Raw genomic sequence first — 19206 nt, forward strand, 5'->3', positions numbered from 1 at the left:
CAAGAAGAGGTTTCACATGTACCCATTCAGATGGAGACGTTTATTCTCAGTGAGGTAGGTCAAGCGTAGGACCTCGTATAAGAGAGATGCCGTAAAGTGGCTACGAGGTACACATAAAATTGGCCATTTTTGTGCGCTAAAAGCTCTCATTTTTCATATTTCTAGTGCAGTAATGCAGTTCAAATTTCGTGTTTTCAAGTTTGCATGTTTTGGCGCTGCAGTGTGCTGCCCTATTTATTTAATTATATATGAGTTGGCGACTCTGGGTTCAGCACCTGTTCACACTGTGTCTATGTTTGGATGTGCAGGTCAGGTTTTTGAAATGTATTCTCTAGCCTTCTGATCGTGCACTCCCCGCCTCCTAGCTTCAGGTGTTTTAATTATAGTAGGTCCAATACCCCTCCACAGAGAGAGAGAATTTGAGTCCAAGAAGAGGTTTCACATGTACCCATTCAGATGGAGACGTTTATTCTCAGTGAGGTAGGTCAAGCGTAGGACCTCGTATAAGAGAGATGCCGTAAAGTGGCTACGAGGTACACATAAAATTGGCCATTTTTGTGCGCTAAAAGCTCTCATTTTTCATATTTCTAGTGCAGTAATGCAGTTCAAATTTCGTGTTTTCAAGTTTGCATGTTTTGGCGCTGCAGTGTGCTGCCCTATTTATTTAATTATATACGAGTTGGCGACTCTGGGTTCAGCACCTTTTCACACTGTGTCTATGTTTGGATGTGCAGGTCAGGTTTTTGAAATGTATTCTCTAGCCTTCTGATCGTGCACTCCCCGCCTCCTAGCTTCAGGTGTTTTAATTATAGTAGGTCCAATACCCCTCCACAGAGAGAGAGAATTTGAGTCCAAGAAGAGGTTTCACATGTACCCATTCAGATGGAGACGTTTATTCTCAGTGAGGTAGGTCAAGCGTAGGACCTCGTATAAGAGAGATGCCGTAAAGTGGCTACGAGGTACACATAAAATTGGCCATTTTTGTGCGCTAAAAGCTCTCATTTTTCATATTTCTAGTGCAGTAATGCAGTTCAAATTTCGTGTTTTCAAGTTTGCATGTTTTGGCGCTGCAGTGTGCTGCCCTATTTATTTAATTATATACGAGTTGGCGACTCTGGGTTCAGCACCTGTTCACACTGTGTCTATGTTTGGATGTGCAGGTCAGGTTTTTGAAATGTACATCAACGTCTAGGTCAGGACGCAAGCGGACCCACAGGTCACGTTCATCTGCGTCATCCCATAGCACACGGTCATCCCCTTCTAGGGAGAGACACCGTATTTCCAGGTCATCTAGACCGTCCCCTTCCAGGGGCAGACAACGCAGATCTCCGCAATTCCCGACCAGAGAAGGCCTCCACTCCAGCTCACCCAGCACGGGACGCCTCAGTGATACACAGGATTCGGAAGGCATCTGTGACTCCGACTCAGAGAAGGAAACGGAGGGGTCCCTGATCCCAATCCCTCCTAGCAATGCAGCGCTAGTTGAGGACTTAATCTCTTCCATCCATCGGGTGCTGGACAGTTCTGATCCGCCACCAGAGGCCCAAGAACACAAGATTTCCTTTGAAGGAACTCTGAAGCCGCCCAAGGTTTTCTCTAACCACCCAGAGTTTAAGGCGATCCTTAAAAAGCAGCTCTCACAGCCTGAGAAAAAATTTGCTAATCGCAAATATCTGGAGGTGAGGTACCCTTTCCCGCAGAAGGATACCAAGGAATGGACAGACCCACCCGAAGTGGACCCCCCAGTCTCTAGACTAGCAGCACAGACCCTCCTTTCACTGCCAGATAACTCAACCCTCAGGGATGCAGCAGACCAGCAGGTAGAACGCATGGCTCGTTAAATTTTCAAGGCTGCAGGGGCATCACTGGCTCCTGTGTTCACTTCAGTTTGGGCTGCCAAGGCCATTATGGCCTGGGCCAAAAATTTACTAGCTAGCCTACAAGCAGCCGCTCCTGAGCTGTCGGACCAAGTGGTTCAAATAGCAGTCATAGCATATTACATGCTTCATGCAGCTCTGGATTCAGCAAGGGGCGTAGCGGGGATAGCATCAAACGCCATCACAATTTGGCATATCCTCTGGCTGCGGGAATGGAAAGCGGATGCAGCCTCAAAGAAGTCCCTCACGCACCTCCCCTACCTCAGTGGGCGACTTTTTGGTGAACAGTTGAACACGATGATATGCAATGCCACCGGGGGTAAGAGTACCTCTCTTCCCCAACTGAAACCCAAAAGCACTGACAAGAAGCATAACCGATCTCGATTCTGATCCTTTCGGAATTCTTCGGGCTGGTCCGTCTCGCGTCCAACACAAAATCGTAACCGTTCCCCACACAGGGACAACTCACGGTCGATGCAAAGGTCGAGCAAGACCTGGCAGTCAAAAGCAGCCCAGTCTAAGCCCAGAGGAGGAAAATCTCAGACTTTCTCTTCATCATGACTAATGGACTCCAGAAGACACCACACCCGTAGGCGGCCGACTTTTGCTCTTTCATCAAGTCTGGCTGCCTATTACAGAAGATAGGTGGGTCAGGGAACTAGTGTCTTCCGGATACAAGATAGAGTTCACCTCCAACCCACTGGACCGATTCTTCCTCTCTGTCCCACCAAAACCACCAGCCAAGGCTTGTGCCTTCCGACAAGCGGTCTCCTCGCTTTTTCAAGCAGGAGTCATAGTACCGGTCCCCACGGCCGAGCGCTTCTGAGGGTTCTACTCCAATCTATTCGTAGTCCCCAAGAAAGGAGGCAGCGTACGGCTCATACTGAACCTAAAACAACTCAACAAATATGTACCAGTCCGTCACTTGGAGTCCCTTCGGTCCATCATTGCGTCCATGGAGAAGGGAGAATATCTTGCCTCCATAGACCTACAAGACACATACCTGCATATACCGATTGCACCTGCCCATCAGAGATTTCTCAGGTTCGCAATTGACCAGGACCACTACCAGTTTGTGGCTCTCCCGTTCGGACTCGCCACAGCTCCCAGAGTGTTTACCAAAGTCATGGCAGCCACCATGGACGTCCTGCACTCCAGAGGCATAGTAGTCGTTGAATACTTGGACGATCTACTCATCAAGGCTCCCACCTTCAAGGACTGCAAGCTCAGCTTCTCAATCACAATCGACACTCTGGGTCGCATGGGCAGGTTAGTCAACTTACAAAAGTCATCACCAACCCCGAGTCAGTCTCTTACCTTCCTGGGAATGCTATTCAACACTTCCAGGGGTCTAGTGCTCCTTCCCAAGGACACGGCGCTGGCTCTCCGCCTAGGATTTTGCACCCTCCTTCGCAAACCCCCTCGATCTCTCCGGTTTGCCATGAGAATCCTTGGCAGGATGGGGACAGCAATAGAAGCCGTCCCATTTGCCCAGTTTCACCTCAGGCCTCTCCAACTACCCATCCTTGTCCTGGGACAAGAACCCTTTCTCTCTCGACAGGGAGTTCCAGCTAACGTTGTCAACCAAGAGGTCCCTGCAATGGTGGCTCAAGCCAACCTTGCTAGCAAAGGGGAAATCCTTTCTCACAGGTCAATGGAAGGTTCTGACCACCGATGCAAGCCTGACGGGTTGGGGTGCAGTGCACCTACACCACAGGGCACAGGGTAAGTGGTCCCCAGTGGAAGCGACCATGCCCATCAACATCCTGGAAATTCGTGCCATCCTCCTGGCATTGAAGGCCTTTCATCACTTACTGGCAGCCTCTCACATCAGAATACAGTCGGACAATGTCACTGCTGTGGCATATGTGAATCTCCAAGGGGGGACCCGCAGTACCCAGGCGATGCGAGAAGTGTCACATATCCTTCACTAGGCAGAGGACACGGGGTCGGTTCTCTCGGCGTTCCACATTCCAGGTGTGGACAACTGGGAAGCAGACTTCCTCAGCCGACAAGGAATAGACTCGGGAGAGTGGTCTCTCCATCCCGAAATTTTTTGCCAGACTTGCCATCGCTGGGGGACCCTGGATGTGGACCTAATGGCATCCCACTTCAATGCCAAGGTCTCCAACTTCATGGCCAGAACACACGATCTGCGGACGCTCGGAGCAGACGCGCTGATTCAGGACTGGACCCAGTTCCGTCTTCTGTACATTTTTCCACCTCTCCCCCTAATATCCAGGGTGGTGAGGAAGATCAAGCAAGAGGAAATTCCAACCATCCTAATCGCACCGTACTGACCCAGATGTACATGGTACGCCGACATCGTACAACTTACAGTAGACGCCCCCTGGCGTCTCCCCAACCGCCCCGATCTTCTATCGAAAGGCCCGTTCTACCACCAGAACTTAGGGGCTCTCAATTTGACGGCGTGGCCCATGAGACCTGGGTTCTAACCCAGGCAGGGCTCTCGACGGACGTCATTGGAACCATGATCAGGGCACGGAAGCTAGCTTCTGCCAAGATTTATTACCGTACCTGGAAAGCTTTCTTTACCTGGTGTGAATCTCGTGGCCAGACCCCACTCCCTTATTCCCTCCCCAAAGTACTTGGTTTTCCCCAATCGGGTCTGGAGGCCAGGATGTCCCTGGGCTCGCTTAAGAGCCAGGTGTCAGCCCTCTCAGTGCTTTTTCAAAGGTGCATTGCTAGCAAACCGCAAGTAAGGACTTTTCTTCAGGGGTTTTCCCAACTGGTTCCTCCCTACAGACGACCACTAGAAACGTGGGACCTCAAACTGGTCCTGACAGCATTGCAGGAATGACCCTTCGAACCCCTTAAGGAGGTCCCGCTACGTCTTCTGTCCCAGAAGGTGGTTTTCCTGGTGGCAATCACCTCGCTACTCAGGGTGTCTGAACTGACAGCACTCTCTTTCAGATGGCCCTTCCTGGCCTTTCACCAGGACAAGGTAGTTCTCCTTACGGTCTCATCCTTCCTTCTGAAGGTTGTGTCCCACTTCCACCTTAGTGAGGAAATTTCACTGCCATCACTTTGTCCGGTCCCGGTTCATAGAGTGGAGAAGGATCTGCATACGCTTGACCTTGTCAGGGCATTGCGTATATATGTGTCTGGGACTGCGTCTATCCGGAGGTCTGATTCTCTCTTCCTTCTTCTGGAAGGCGGCCACAAGGGTCTGCCAGCTTCCAAAGCTACCCTTGCCAGGTGGATCGAATGCACCATACAAGAGGCCTACCGCCTTAAGAATTCTCCTCTTCCAGCCGGTATTACGGCACTCTACACGGGCGGTAGGGGCCTCCTGGGCCATTCGGCACCAGGCTTCGGCATAACAAGTGTGTAAGGCAACCACCTGGACTAGCCTACATACGTTTACTAGACCCTACAGGGTTCATACCTAGTCCTCAGTGGACGCGAGCCTGGGCAGATGTGTTCTGCAGGCGGCGGTGCACCAAGTGTAGGGGCCTGTCTGCACAATATTCGTCCATTGCTTCCCACCCAGGCACTGCTTTGGGATGTCCCATGGTCCTGTGTCCCCCAATGAGGCGACAGAGTAAAGGAGATTTTTGTGTACTCTCCGTAAAATCTTTCTCTTAGACTCTAATTGGGGTACACTGCAGAGGAGGAGCCACGGTTAATCTTTTTTCAGATTATGCATAGTGTCGCCTCCTAGTGGACAGCAGCATAACACCCATGGTCCTGTGTCCCCCAATTAGAGGCTAAGAGAAAGAAATTTTACGGTGAGTACACAAAAATCTCCTTTTTTGTAATGACTATAAAATATGAGTTTCACTTTTTGTATTGAACAACTGAAATTAACCTTTTGATGATGTTCTAATTTTGTGAGAAGCACCTATATCTCTGGTATCGATGAGCTTCAGCTAGACTGGTTCTCACTGTTGATAGGATACAGAATGAGCAGATTCATGAGATTGTCAGAAAAACAGATCACTCTTACTGAATGTAGCAGTGTGAGACTGATGGATCAGCTGTCAAGCTGTGATTGACAGCGTCTGGGAGAGAGAGAAGAAAGCGTGCCTCCTCCTCCTCATAGCAATCGCCGGGACGATCAGCTGAATAGACAGAGGCTGTAAGGCGGGGGACCTGGGTGACAGTCTGACACACGCAGTGCGCATGCCCAGGAATCCTAGCCCCGCACTGTGCATAATGCATAACACTGTGCGGGGCAGGGATTACCGAGGTGGGTGGCCGCACTGCCAGCACAGGCGCAGTCTCCAAGCCTGGCTGGGACGTCAGACCGCCAGAGCTTACTGCGCCTGCCCCACAAAGATTTACACAGCGCAGGCGCCGGATTTGAAGAGAAAACAGCGCGGAGGGGGCGGCGCCGAAAGCCCCTGAAGATTTGAGTAACGGCAGAGTACCGGTTCAAGCTGGGGATTGAGCACCCGCCTCTGTGGACAAAGACAGGTATTTTTGCAAAGTTTCAAAGCGCTTTATTTTAGTAATATATGAACAAAAAACTAAAAGAGCCACCTTGATGGAATGCAGCATTACTGCTGCACAAGGTGGCTCTTTTAGTTTATAACGGCTGGAGGAGGGTGACAGTGGCCCTTTAAATGTTTGCACCAGAAGCAGTGTGAAAGACTGGTGGAAAGCATGCCAAGACGCATGAAAGCTGTGATTATAAATCATGATTATTCCACAAAATATTGATTTCTGAACTCTTCCTGAGTTAGAACATTAGTATTGTTGTTTCCTAATGATTATGAACTGGTTTTCTTTGCATTATTTGAAGTCTGAAAGCACTGGTTTTTTTTTTTTTTTTAAATTTTGACCATTTCTCCTTTTCAGAAAAAAAATACAAAATTTGTTGCTTGGAAATTCGGAGACATGTTGTCAGTAGTTTATAGAATAAATGAACAATTTACATTTTACTCAAAAATACACTTATAAAGAGAAACATCAGACAAACTGAACATTTTGCAGCGGTCTCTTAATTTTTGCTAGAGTTGTAAATATCAGCCATCATCTTCTGTTATCGGTGCCGTTGTGGTGAGTCTCCAGCAGTTTGTGACCTGCCGGATCGCTCCAGAGTTTGCTGGCTGAACCTGAAGTCACAAGTCGCTGTAAGGCTCTCATAGACCTACATGAAGAGCTTGTGAGCTTGTGACTGTTACCTCTGACTTCTGGTCATTTTGAAGCTCCAGCCACAAGATGGCATTTCAGGACAGGAGCGACTCTGGGAACAGCTTAAGACCACAGCTGGTGAGGGAAAATAGATTAGTGAAACTACTTCAATGCGGAAATAAATTTTAAAAAAAATGGCCACTTTTCATTATTTCTTTTTCTGCTTGTTCTTTTTTTCTTATTCCTCTTCCAAGAGCCATACGTTTTTTTTTTTTTGTTTTTTTTTTTAATTTCTCTTTTGACATAACCATATGAGGGCTTGTTTTTTTGTGTGACGACTTGCAGTTTTGATTGATGCCATTTAATTTACCATAGGATGTACTGAACGGGAAAACATTTCAAGTGTGATGAAATGGTGAAAAAAATACTACATTCCTCCTGTTTTTTTGAGGCTTTGTTTTTCTGTAATTTGTTGTTCAATAAAAATGATCTAGCAGTAGGATTCATCGGGTCAATATTATACTGCAGTACCAACATATGTAATTTTTTTTTTTTTTAAATGAATGGTGTCATTCAAAAGTCTAATTTGTTCTGCAAAAAACAAGCCCTTATGCAGTTATGTGGACAGAAAAATAAAAACGCTATGGCTCTTGGAAGAAAGGGAGGAAAAAATTACAATCTATGACCCTTCAGGAATAGCAGCATCTACATTGCTGGAATGGCGCTGCTGTGAGAGGTGAGTATAGATTGTTTTACTTTCTCTGGGGCACTGATGTGATATGAGGTTGTCCACTACCTTGAGTCCGTTACTGGTTTTGCCATAAATGCTTAAGGATAATGCCTCTAAAAGCCCCCATATATTCCAAGTTTTGTGTTTTATGTCTCTCTGCTTTGCCTCCTTTGCTTTAGTGCTGCTCTGTTGTCACAGTGATGATTTCCTCTTTAGAATACTCTGCTACCTTCCTTCTACATTTCCCATCATTCCTTGTGCTGGGCTGCAAGCCAGCAGTGAGCAGAAACCTGTAACTCCACCCATACCCCTCCCACTCCTCCCCAAGAGTCTCATACAGCCACAGCACCATCTCCTGTACAGGACACTGAGATACAGGGAATAGAAGTAATGCGCAATACATCATTACATCAGTCCAGATTATTCCCTACTCCCCCTCACTGAACGGATGGCTGGGTAGATATCTGAATGTATTCACATCATAAAGAGAATACAGAAGTGCATATATACATTACACAAGATATCCAGCAGTGTACATACAAGTATATACACCCTGCTGTATACAGTGACATGTAAGGGTATGTGCACACGTAGAAGAGGTCAACTGCGGATTTTTCTGCAGCGGATTTGATAAATCCGCAGTGGAAAATCGCTGCGGGTTTACCGCGGTTTTCACTGCGGTTTTACAACTGCGGATTTCTATTGGAGCAGTTGTAAAACCGCTGCGGAATCCGCAGAAAGAAGTGACATGCTGCGGAATGTAAACCGCTGCGTTTTGCACGCATTTTTTTCGGCAGCATGTGCACAGCGTTTTTGGTTTCCCATAGTTTTACATTGAACTGTAAACTTAAGGGAAACTGCTGCGGATCCGCAGCTGCGGAAACTAAGCAAAATCCGCATCGTGTGCACATACCCTAAAAGTTTGGACATCTCTGGTCAAAACTACTGTTAGAGATGAAGTAACTTAATGTTTGGAATAATTAACTGCTATCAGTCGCTATCCTATAACAACCAACAAACTTCTTAAATTTGGACCACTCTTCTTTTGTAAACTGTTTCAGGTCTCATATTTGAAGGGTGCCTTCTCCCAATTTTAAGATCTCTTCACAAGTGTTCAATGGCAATTAGATCTGGACTCATTGCTGGCCACTTCAGAACTCTTCAGCACTTTGTTTCCACCCATTTCTTGAAGTATGTTTGGGGTCATTGTCCTGCTGGAACACCCATGACCTAGGATACAAACCCAGCTTTTTGACACTGGCCACTACATTGTGATCCCAAATCCTTTGGTAATATTCAGATTGTATGATGCCTTTGCATGAAAATGAAGGTATCCAGCTCAGGAAATATATTCAAAAGTCTTTATTTGGACAGATTAAAAAATAAGCTGCTTGACAAATCGTTGCATACCGGAGGAAGGGATGTCTTGAGTAACTGGATGCGTTTCGAACATGTATAGTGTTCTTAGTCTTCATTGGTGAAACTGAGGACTAAGAACACTATACGTGTTCGAAATGCATCCAGTTACTCAAGACATCCCTTCCTCCGGTATGCATCGGCGTGTCAAGCCAGCTTATTTTTTAACCTCTTAGTGACGGAGCCAACTTTTTAAAATATGACCAGTGTCACTTTATGTGGTAATAACTCTGCAACGCTTCAACAAATCCCAGTGAATTTGAGGTTGTTTTTTCGTGACACATTATACTTTATTATAATGGTAAATTTAGGTTGATATGTCTTGTGTTTATTTATAAAAAATATCAGAAATTTGAGAAAAATGTTAAAAATTAGCAATTTTCAAACTTTGAATGATTATCCCTTTAATCCAGATAGTCATACCACAGAAAGACATTAATAGATAACATTTCCCACATGTTGGCTTTACATCAGCACCATTTGTAAAATGTTGTTTTATTTTGTTAGCATTTTAGGAGGTTTAAAAATGTAGCAGTAGTTTTTCATTTTTTCAAGGAAATTTACAAAAATTTTTTTTTTACGGACCTATCCCATGTTTGAAGTGACTTTAGGGGTCCCATACATTGGGAAACCCCCAAAAGGGATACCATTTTAGAAACAGCACCCTTGACATTCTGAAAACTGCAATCAGGTAGTTTATTAATCCTTCAGGTGCTTTTCAGGAATTAATGCAAAGTGGCATGACAGAAATGAAAATGTGTATTTCTACCACCTAAATGCCTCTAACTTCTGAACAGATTACTATAGCCGGCAGACTCTAAGGCCGCTATTTGGTCGTGAATTGCCGTGGCAAACATCAGGACCACAAAATCATGATCTCAGGGCACCAATTGGGATAAAGAGGAAGCCCCCACACTCTGTTAACCATTTATATGATGTAGTCATTATTGACAGCAACATCTAAGGGGTTAAACAGATTTGGAAGGTGCAAACACTGATCGTGGCTGATACAGCAAGTTGTCAGCTATAGTGTACAGATGACAGCTGCTGGATTGTCACATGTATGGAGAGGCTATTCTCTAATATCTCAGGTCAGTTAAAAGACGTATTGGTGGTCATTAAGAGGTTAATCTGTCCAAATAAAGACTTTGATTTTATTTCCTGAGCTGGATACCTTGATTTTCATGCACAAGTACCTGGCGTCAAGCAGAGACGTTTCCGTGCTCGTACTAAAATTCTCATGGGCTGTGAGAATTCCATCATAAGGGTGAGCTGAATCTTTTCCATTTTTCATGATACCTTTGCACACAGTCAAGGCACCCAAATGCCAGAGGCAGCAAAATAACCCCAAAACATTTTTGAATCTCTACCATATTTGACTTTAGTAGGTACTGTGTTCTTTTGTAGGCCTCATTCCATTTTCGGTAAACAGTAGAATGATGTGCTTTTCCAAAAGGCTCTATCTTGGTCTTATCTGTCCACAAGACCCTTTCCCAGAAGGATTTTAGCTTACTCATGTGCATTTTGTACTCCAGTCTATCTTTTTATGTCTCTATGTACAGTGGGGAAAAAAAGTATTTAGTCAGTCAGCAATAGTGCAAGTTCCACCACTTAAAAAGATGAGAGGCGTCTGTAATTTACATCATAGGTAGACCTCAACTATGGGAGACAAACTGAGAAAAAAAAATCCAGAAAATCACATTGTCTGTTTTTTTAACATTTTATTTGCATATTATGATGGAAAATAAGTATTTGGTCAGAAACAAAATTTCATCTCAATACTTTGTAATATATCCTTTGTTGGCAATGACAGAGGTCAAACGTTTTCTGTAAGTCTTCACAAGGTTGCCACACACTGTTGTTGATATGTTGGCCCATTCCTCCATGCAGGTCTCCTCTAGAGCAGTGATGTTTTTGGCTTTTCGCTTGGCAACACGGACTTTCAACTCCCTCCAAAGGTTTTCTATAGGGTTGAGATCTGGAGACTGGCTAGGCCACTCCAGGACCTTGAAATGCTACTTACGAAACCACTCCTTCGTTGCCCTGGCGGTGTGCTTTGGATCATTGTCACGTTGAAAGACCCAGCCACGTTTCATCTTCAATGCCCTTGCTGATGGAAGGAGGTTTGCACTCAAAATCTCACGATACATGGCCCCATTCATTCTTTCATGTACCCGGATCAGTCATCCTGGCCCCTTTGCAGAGAAACAGCCCCAAAGCATGATGTTTCCACCACCATGCTTTACAGTAGGTATGGTGTTTGATGGATGCAACTCAGTATTCTTTTTCCTCCAAACACGACAAGTTTTATTTCTACCAAACAGTTCCAGTTTGGTTTCATCAGACCATAGGACATTCTCCCAAAACTCCTCTGGATCATCCAAATGCTCTCTGGAAAACTTCAGACGGGCCCGGACATGTACTGGCTTAAGCAGTGGGACATGTCTGGCACTGCAGGATCTGAGTCCATGGTGGCGTAGTGTGTTACTTATGGTAGGCCTTGTTACATTGGTCCCAGCTCTCTGCAGTTCATTCACTAGGTCCCCCCGTGTGGTTCTGGGATTTTTGCTCACCATTCTTGTGATCATTCTGACCCCACGGGGTGGGATTTTGCGTGGAGCCCCAGATCGAGGGAGATTATCAGTGGTCTTGTATGTCTTCCATTTTCTAATTATTGCTCCCACTGTTGATTTCTTCACTCCAAGCTGGTTGGCTATTGCAGATTCAGTCTTCCCAGCCTGGTGCAGGGCTACAATTTTGTTTCTGGTGTCCTTTGACAGCTCTTTGGTCTTCACCATAATGGAGTTTGGAGTCAGACTGCTTGAGGGTGTGCACAGGTGTCTTTTTATACTGATAACAAGTTTAAACAGGTGCCATTACTACAAGTAATGAGTGGAGGAAAGAGGAGACTCTTAAAGAAGAAGTTACAGGTCTGTGAGAGCCAGAAATCTTGATTGTTTGTTTCTGACCAAATACTTATTTTCCACCATAATATGCAAATAAAATGTTAAAAAAACAGACAATGTGATTTTCTGGATTTTTTTTTCTCAGTTTGTCTCCCATAGTTGAGGTCTACCTATGATGTAAATTACAGACGCCTCTCATCTTTTTAAATGGTGGAACTTGCACTATTGCTGACTGACTAAATACTTTTTTGCCCCACTGTATGTATCAGGTCTCCTGCCATAGCGTTTAATTTCATGAAAATGTCGACTGATAGTTTGCTCTGACGCTAGTGCACTCTGAACCTGCAGGATAGCTTGAATTTCTTTGGAACTTGATTGGGGCTGCTTATTCACCATCTGGACTATCCTATGTTGCAACCTTTCAGCAATTTTTCTCTGCTGTTCACGTTCAGGGAGATTAGCTACAGTGCCATGGGTTGTAAACTTTTTGATTATTTTGTGCACCATAGACAAAGGAACATCAAGATCTCTGGAAACGGACTTGAAACCTTGAGATTATTTTTCAACAATTGTGGTTCTCAAGTCCTCAGACAGTTCTCTTCTTCTCTTCTGTTCTCCATGCTTAGTGTGGTACACAATTCAAAACTTGAGTCAACCTCTCCCCTTTTTGTATGGTTTCTATGGTGTGATTTCCATATTGCCCACACCTGTTACTTGCCACAGGTGAGTCTGAACAAGCGTAACAAGCTTGAAACAAAGTTGTTTACCTACAATTTTGGAAAGGTGGCAACTATTTTATCTGGCTCCTTTTTTTGGAGTGGGGAGTTGTGTGAAATCCTGGCAATATGAATTTTCAGGTCGGTACGATTATGGCGCTACCAAACTTACATAGTTTTTTTTAATTATTACTATTATTATTATTACATTGAAAAAATTTGTAAAAAGAAATGTCTGTGTCGCCATTTTTCAAGACCACCAGCATTTTCCTTTTCCAGTCGATGGGGCTATGTGTAGGCGTGTGTTTTGTGATGTGAGCTGACTTTTTATTCCATTTTGGGTGGGTAGGTATGATGTCTTGATCTTTTCTTATTGCATTTTTTTGCAGTATTGTGGCAGCAGAAAAAAACTTTCATATTGTTTTCCTTATTACAACATTTACCAGATGTTTTAATTAATTACTATATGTTTTGGACTAATGACTCATTTTTTAGCAAGAAAAACTGTGCGTCTTATATTCTTGAGGCAGGTTCTTGTGATGGAGGTGAACGCTGACACCACGTCCTTCTCCATCACAGAGAGAGCTGCTGTCTCTCCTCCTGTCTGACATTGATCTATGTGATTGGTGTGGAGTAGGAGAGGAAGCTTAAGGACCAGAACGGCGGCTGCTGGAGCTGGGCAGACGAAGGACCTTCCAAAGGACTAATTCTAGGGCTTTCCAGGTGCTGTGACTGATCAAGATGTGGTAATGTGCAATGTTTGTAGCAGAGCTATGTGTGTGTTATACACACTGCAGAGAGACACTAACAATAGATTTATTACCTCCCCATTCTACCTTAGTACGTTAATAGTATTATTTCCTATTTTCTGCTGTGTAAACCTGGAGTGCACCTTATGGTAGGGTGCGTCTTATAGTCCAAATATACGGCACATTCTATGGACTTTTTTGTGCATTTTTAAAAAAGAAATTTTTCATGGATGTCAAGTGAAATGACTTGAATTCAGTATTTATATCTCATTACAGAGAGTGGGGGATGTAGACCTTAGAAAAGCATGCTTCCAGGCCTCACCCTGTAAATGCAGCTTTCACAGATTGATGACAATATTTAACAAGTTACCGTAATATGCGTGGATTCATCTCTGATCCACCTACGACTTTTAAGAGGCAGATGATGGCTGAATAAGTGCTCATTCAGAGATCAGTGGGGGGTTTTTGTATGCAAAAGATGGTTCAAGATTCATCAGTGGTTATCATCGTTGTGTCACCAGAGTTTGGTCAGTGTGTCACTCTTTACCATCAGACTTGTCCTGCGTTTCAATTGTTTTTTTCAAAATAAAAAAAAAATAACATTGAGGTTTCTCAAGCTTTTCATATCAAACTGTCTGGTCCGATTTTTTTTTTTTATGGACCCAGACTTGCATTGGCAAGACTGATTTGAGACACTGATCAGAATTGGACATGTCACTGTAATCTTGTGTGGACTACTCGTTCCGCAAAATTATATAGATGCGTGAGCAGCTCCATAGACTATAATGGGTATGAGTGCTATTCGTAAAAAGCAGAGATAGTGCAAAAAAAACAAATATGTGAATGAGCCCTAACAAAGTGATCAACTGCTTGGAAAGATGCAGACTCTGTTCCTGAGCAAACAGCATCAAAGAAGGTGACCCAACATATAATGTATGTCATATGTCGGGAAGAGGTTAGAAATGTATACTGCACTCAGCTTTTAAAACAATCTACTTTTTATTACAAGTGCACAACATATGTAGAAAAAAACAAGTGGTTATTCAGTACATTTTTGTTCTCCCCATCAAACTCCTCTGCACAGCCCGAAACTGAAAGTAATTTTATTATCACTGCAGCCTTAGGCTGCCGTCACACTAGCAGTATTTGGTCAGTATTTTACATCAGTATTTGTAAGCCAAATCCAGGAGTGGGTGATAAATGCAGAAGTGGTAAATATGTTTCTATTATACTTTTCCTCTAATTGTTCCACTCCTGGTTTTGGCTTACACATACTGATGTAAAATACTGACAAAATACTGCTAGTGTGACGGCAGCCTTACAGTGCTGGGGTTCTGGGTTCAAATCAAAAGGACAACATCTGCAAGGAGTTTGTATGTTCTACCTGTTTGCATGTGTTTGCTCCGGGTTCTCCAGTTTCCTCCCACACTCCAAAGACATACTGATAGGGAATGTAGATTGTGTGCCCTAATGAGGACAGTAATGATAATATCTATAAAGTGCTGTGGAATTAATGGCGCTATACAAGTAAAATAAATAATCCCTTTGTAATGGAATGTAAGCCCAGTCATGAAACTATAACTCATGAACTGCTCTTGTACATGAACTTCAATATGTTTTCCAATAAACAATTTGCATGTGTTTATTTTTTTCTTTTAAGGACCTTAATGTGGAGGACACAGTAACTGAATTCAATGACCAAGATTATTCATCACAACTCCAAGAACCTGTATCAGAAGTGGATGCCCCTTCTCATATGAATGAGCGTGAAATTTCTATTTGCGAGAGAACCAAATGTATCATACCAAAGACCACTTCAATGCTTGAACTGTGAGTGTGTCTGCTTCCATGAGCACATTTTTTTTCACTTTTATTACCTTTTATTTGCCCTTGTCACTTCATGATGTACTGTAATGTCATGAGAAAGTAGGCTTTAATGCAAAATGCAGTACTATTAATATGAGCCAGCCCTGTCAACAGCTTGAGATGTGGATAAGGGTGGGGATAAGGAGCCATACAGACAAGGATGGGAATAAGGAGCCATACATACAAGGATGGGAATAAGGAGCCATGCAGACAAGGATGGGAATAAGGAGCCATACAGACAAGGATGGGAATAAGGAGCCATACATACAAGGATTGGGTATAAGGAGCCATGCAGACAAGGATGGGAATAAGGAGCTATGCAGACAAGGATGGGAATAAGGAGCCATACAGACAAGGATTGGGGATAAGGAGCCATACAGAAAAGGATGGGAATAAGGAGCCATACATACAAGGATTGGGTATAAGGAGCCATGCAGACAAGGATGGGAATAAGGAGCCATACAGACAAGGATGGGAATAAGGAGCCATACAGACAAGGATGGGAATAAGGAGCCATGCAGACAAGGATGGGAATAAGGAGCCATACAGACAAGGATGGGAATAAGGAGCCATACATACAAGGATTGGGTATAAGGAGCCATGCAGACAAGGATGGGAATAAGGAGCCATACAGACAAGGATGGGAATAAGGAGCCATACAGACAAGGATGGGAATAAGGAGCCATACAGACAAGGATGGGAATAAGGAGCCATACATACAAGGATGGGAATAAGGAGCCATACATACAAGGATTGGGGATAAGGAGCCATACATACAAGGATGGGAATAAGGAGCCATACAGACAAGGATGGGAATAAGGAGCCATACAGACAAGGATGGGAATAAGGAGCCATACATACAAGGATGGGAATAAGGAGCCATACAGACAAGGATGGGAATAAGGAGCCATACAGACAAGGATGGGAATAAGGAGCCATACATACAAGGATTGGGGATAAGGAGCCATACAGAAAAGGATGGGGATAAGGAGCCATGCAGACAAGGATGGGACTAAGGAGCCATGCAGACAAGAATGGGGATAAGAAGACATTGCAGACAAGGATGGGAATAAGGATCCATGCAGACAAGGGTGGGAATCAGGAGATATGCAGACAAGGATGGGAATAAGGAGCCATACATACAAGGATTGGGGATAAGGAGCCATGCAGACAAGGATGGGACTAAGGAGCCATGCAGACAAGGATGGGGATAAGGAGCCCTGCAGACAAGGATGGGGATAAGGAGCCCTGCAGACAAGGATGGGGATAAGGAGCCCTGCAGACAAGGATGGGGATAAGGAGCCCTGCAGACAAGGATGGGACTAAGGAGCCATGCAGACAAGAATGGGGATAAGAAGACATTGCAGACAAGGATGGGAATAAGGATCCATGCAGAGAAGGGTGGGAATCAGGAGATATGCAGACAAGGATGGGAATAAGGAGCCATACATACAAGGATTGGGGATAAGGAGCCATGCAGACAAGGATGGGACTAAGGAGCCATGCAGACAAGAATGGGGATAAGGAGCCCTGCAGACAAGGATGGGGATAAGGAGCCCTGCAGACAAGGATGGGGATAAGGAGCCATGCAGACAAGAATGGGGATAAGAAGACATTGCAGACAAGGATGGGAATAAGGATCCATGCAGAGAAGGATGGGGATAAGGAGCCATGCAGACAAGGGTGGGAATCAGGAGATATGCAGACAAGGACGGGAATAAGGAGCCATACATACAAGGATTGGGGATAAGGAGCCATGCAGACAAGAATGGGGATAAGGAGCCCTGCAGACAAGGATGGGGATAAGGAGCCCTGCAGACAAGGATGCGGATAAGGAGCCATACATACAAGGATTGGGGATTAGGAGCCATGCAGACAAGGATGGGACTAAGGAGCCATGCATACAAGAATGGAGATAAAAAGACATTGCAGACAAGGATGGGAATAAGGATCCATGCAGAGAAGGATGGGAATAAGGAGCGATGCAGACAAGAATGGGGATAAAAAGACATTGCAGACAAGGATGGGAATAAGGAGCCATGCAGACAAGGATGGGAATAAGAAGCCATGCAGACAAGGATGGGGATGAGGAGCCATACATTACAAGGATTGGGGATAAGGAGCCATGCAGACAAGGATGGGACTAAGGAGCCATGCATACAAGAATGGGGATAAGAAGACATTGCAGACAAGGATGGGAATAAGGATCCATGCAGAGAAGGATGAGAATAAGGAGCTATGCAGACATGGATGGGAATAAGAAGCCAAGCAGACAAGGATGGGAATAAGGAGCCATACAGACAAGGATGGGAATAAGGAGCCATACAGACAAGGATGGGAATAAGGAGCCATACAGACAAGGATGGGAATAAGGAGCCATACAGACAAGGATGGGGATGAGGAGCCATGCTGAGAATGATGGGAATAAGGAGCCATGAAATGAAAACAAAACCACCAAGGGCCCAATATATATTAAGGTGCCACAAAGACTAGTCCCCATGTGGATGTCTTAAATATAAATGCACCTCAAGGACACTCCCAAAAAATGCTACAAACCAAATAGAACAAATAGGAGTAACAACGTCCAATAGAGTTGAAAAAGGTAAATTTATTACTTATAAACAAGATAATAATAAGACGGACTGGGATCAGGTAGTGAAGGCTACCAATGTCCAGACAAGCAGAAACACAAATGGGCAGATACATAAAGTGCTTAGTGCATATTATATCCAGGGGAACCAAATAGTACAGGGCATAAACAGTATAACACCGCAACAGCAGTGGAAAGAATGCGCGCACAGTGAATAAAGCCCCCGTTCCCCCATCTTAACCTTGCTTACCCATAGTGTAACTGAGTCTGGACACGCACCACGCCAACACCGACGCGCGTTTCGCTCAGCTTTTTCAAGGTGCGGTAGTGTGCTACACAGTGGGCCACATATAAATACCTCCTCTCCAGGTGTCCGTGATCACGGCGCATGTAACCGGAAGTATGCGCCAGGTATTGCATCACTTCCAGCAGGGCGTGCCGATAACTGCGTGTCAGCTGGGCCGTCGCTCACACAAGTGCTGACACGCACACGTCACTACCCAGCGCCTTCAGGGATGCCCCGGACCGCGCAATCCGGAGACATGCGCACATTGGACACCAGAGTGATAGAACCGGGTACGTATACCCCGGTAATAAAGTGAAGATAGTGCAATAAAGTGGCGATAAATCTGAATACATAAGGATGGAAACCATCACATCCACATTTGAGTGACAATCATAACAAGACATATGTACAATACAGAGCCATAATTACAAATAACATATTAATTAAATATACATAAAAATACAATTAATAACGATGAAGTGGTGCAAGGTGTGTGATTCCAAATCAGAACCAGGTAGTTGAAAATATTGGAGGCATTCATGATTCCAAAATTGGCCCAAAGATAGTTCAACTGCTTCACACATGATGGTACGGTAACTTGATCACTAAATGACTAAAATTAAAAACGAAAATGAAAATAAAAATAAATATAAATTAATAGAAGCAACACAAAAAATATATAAACACACAAACAAACATACCTCTCTAGTAATGTGCTCCGAATGGTAGAGTAACATCTCTGATCCCCAGAAGATAAGTTATTAAAAGCTTCTCTTGCTTTTCCGGTCAGGCCATCGCTCAAGAATCTGGGCCAGCCCCTGACTGACACCTCATGCAACCGGTAGAGGTTCTCAAATAACCGGAGATGTGTTTTCATTGAAATGTGGTATATCCCGGTACCTTAAAGATGGAGGCCCCTCCTGTTATCCGGTTATAGGATGTTTTGCCCCCAGCAGTTCGCCCCTGGGTA

The 19206-nt window shown here is 44.4% G+C and overlaps 1 protein-coding gene across 1 annotated transcript in view; it reads left to right on the forward strand.

Moving 5' to 3' along the window:
- Positions 1-19206, forward strand: part of LOC138675800 (bromodomain-containing protein 8-like) — an 83690-nt gene that overhangs the window by 31117 nt on the left and 33367 nt on the right. Inside the window, exon 2 of the mRNA XM_069764347.1 lies at positions 15155-15324. Within this exon, the coding sequence (XP_069620448.1) occupies positions 15155-15324 (170 nt within the window). The remainder of the gene's footprint in view (positions 1-15154; positions 15325-19206) is intronic.

This window comes from Ranitomeya imitator, chromosome 4 (assembly GCF_032444005.1).
Source record: "Ranitomeya imitator isolate aRanImi1 chromosome 4, aRanImi1.pri, whole genome shotgun sequence".
NCBI classification, from domain to species: domain Eukaryota; kingdom Metazoa; phylum Chordata; class Amphibia; order Anura; family Dendrobatidae; genus Ranitomeya; species Ranitomeya imitator.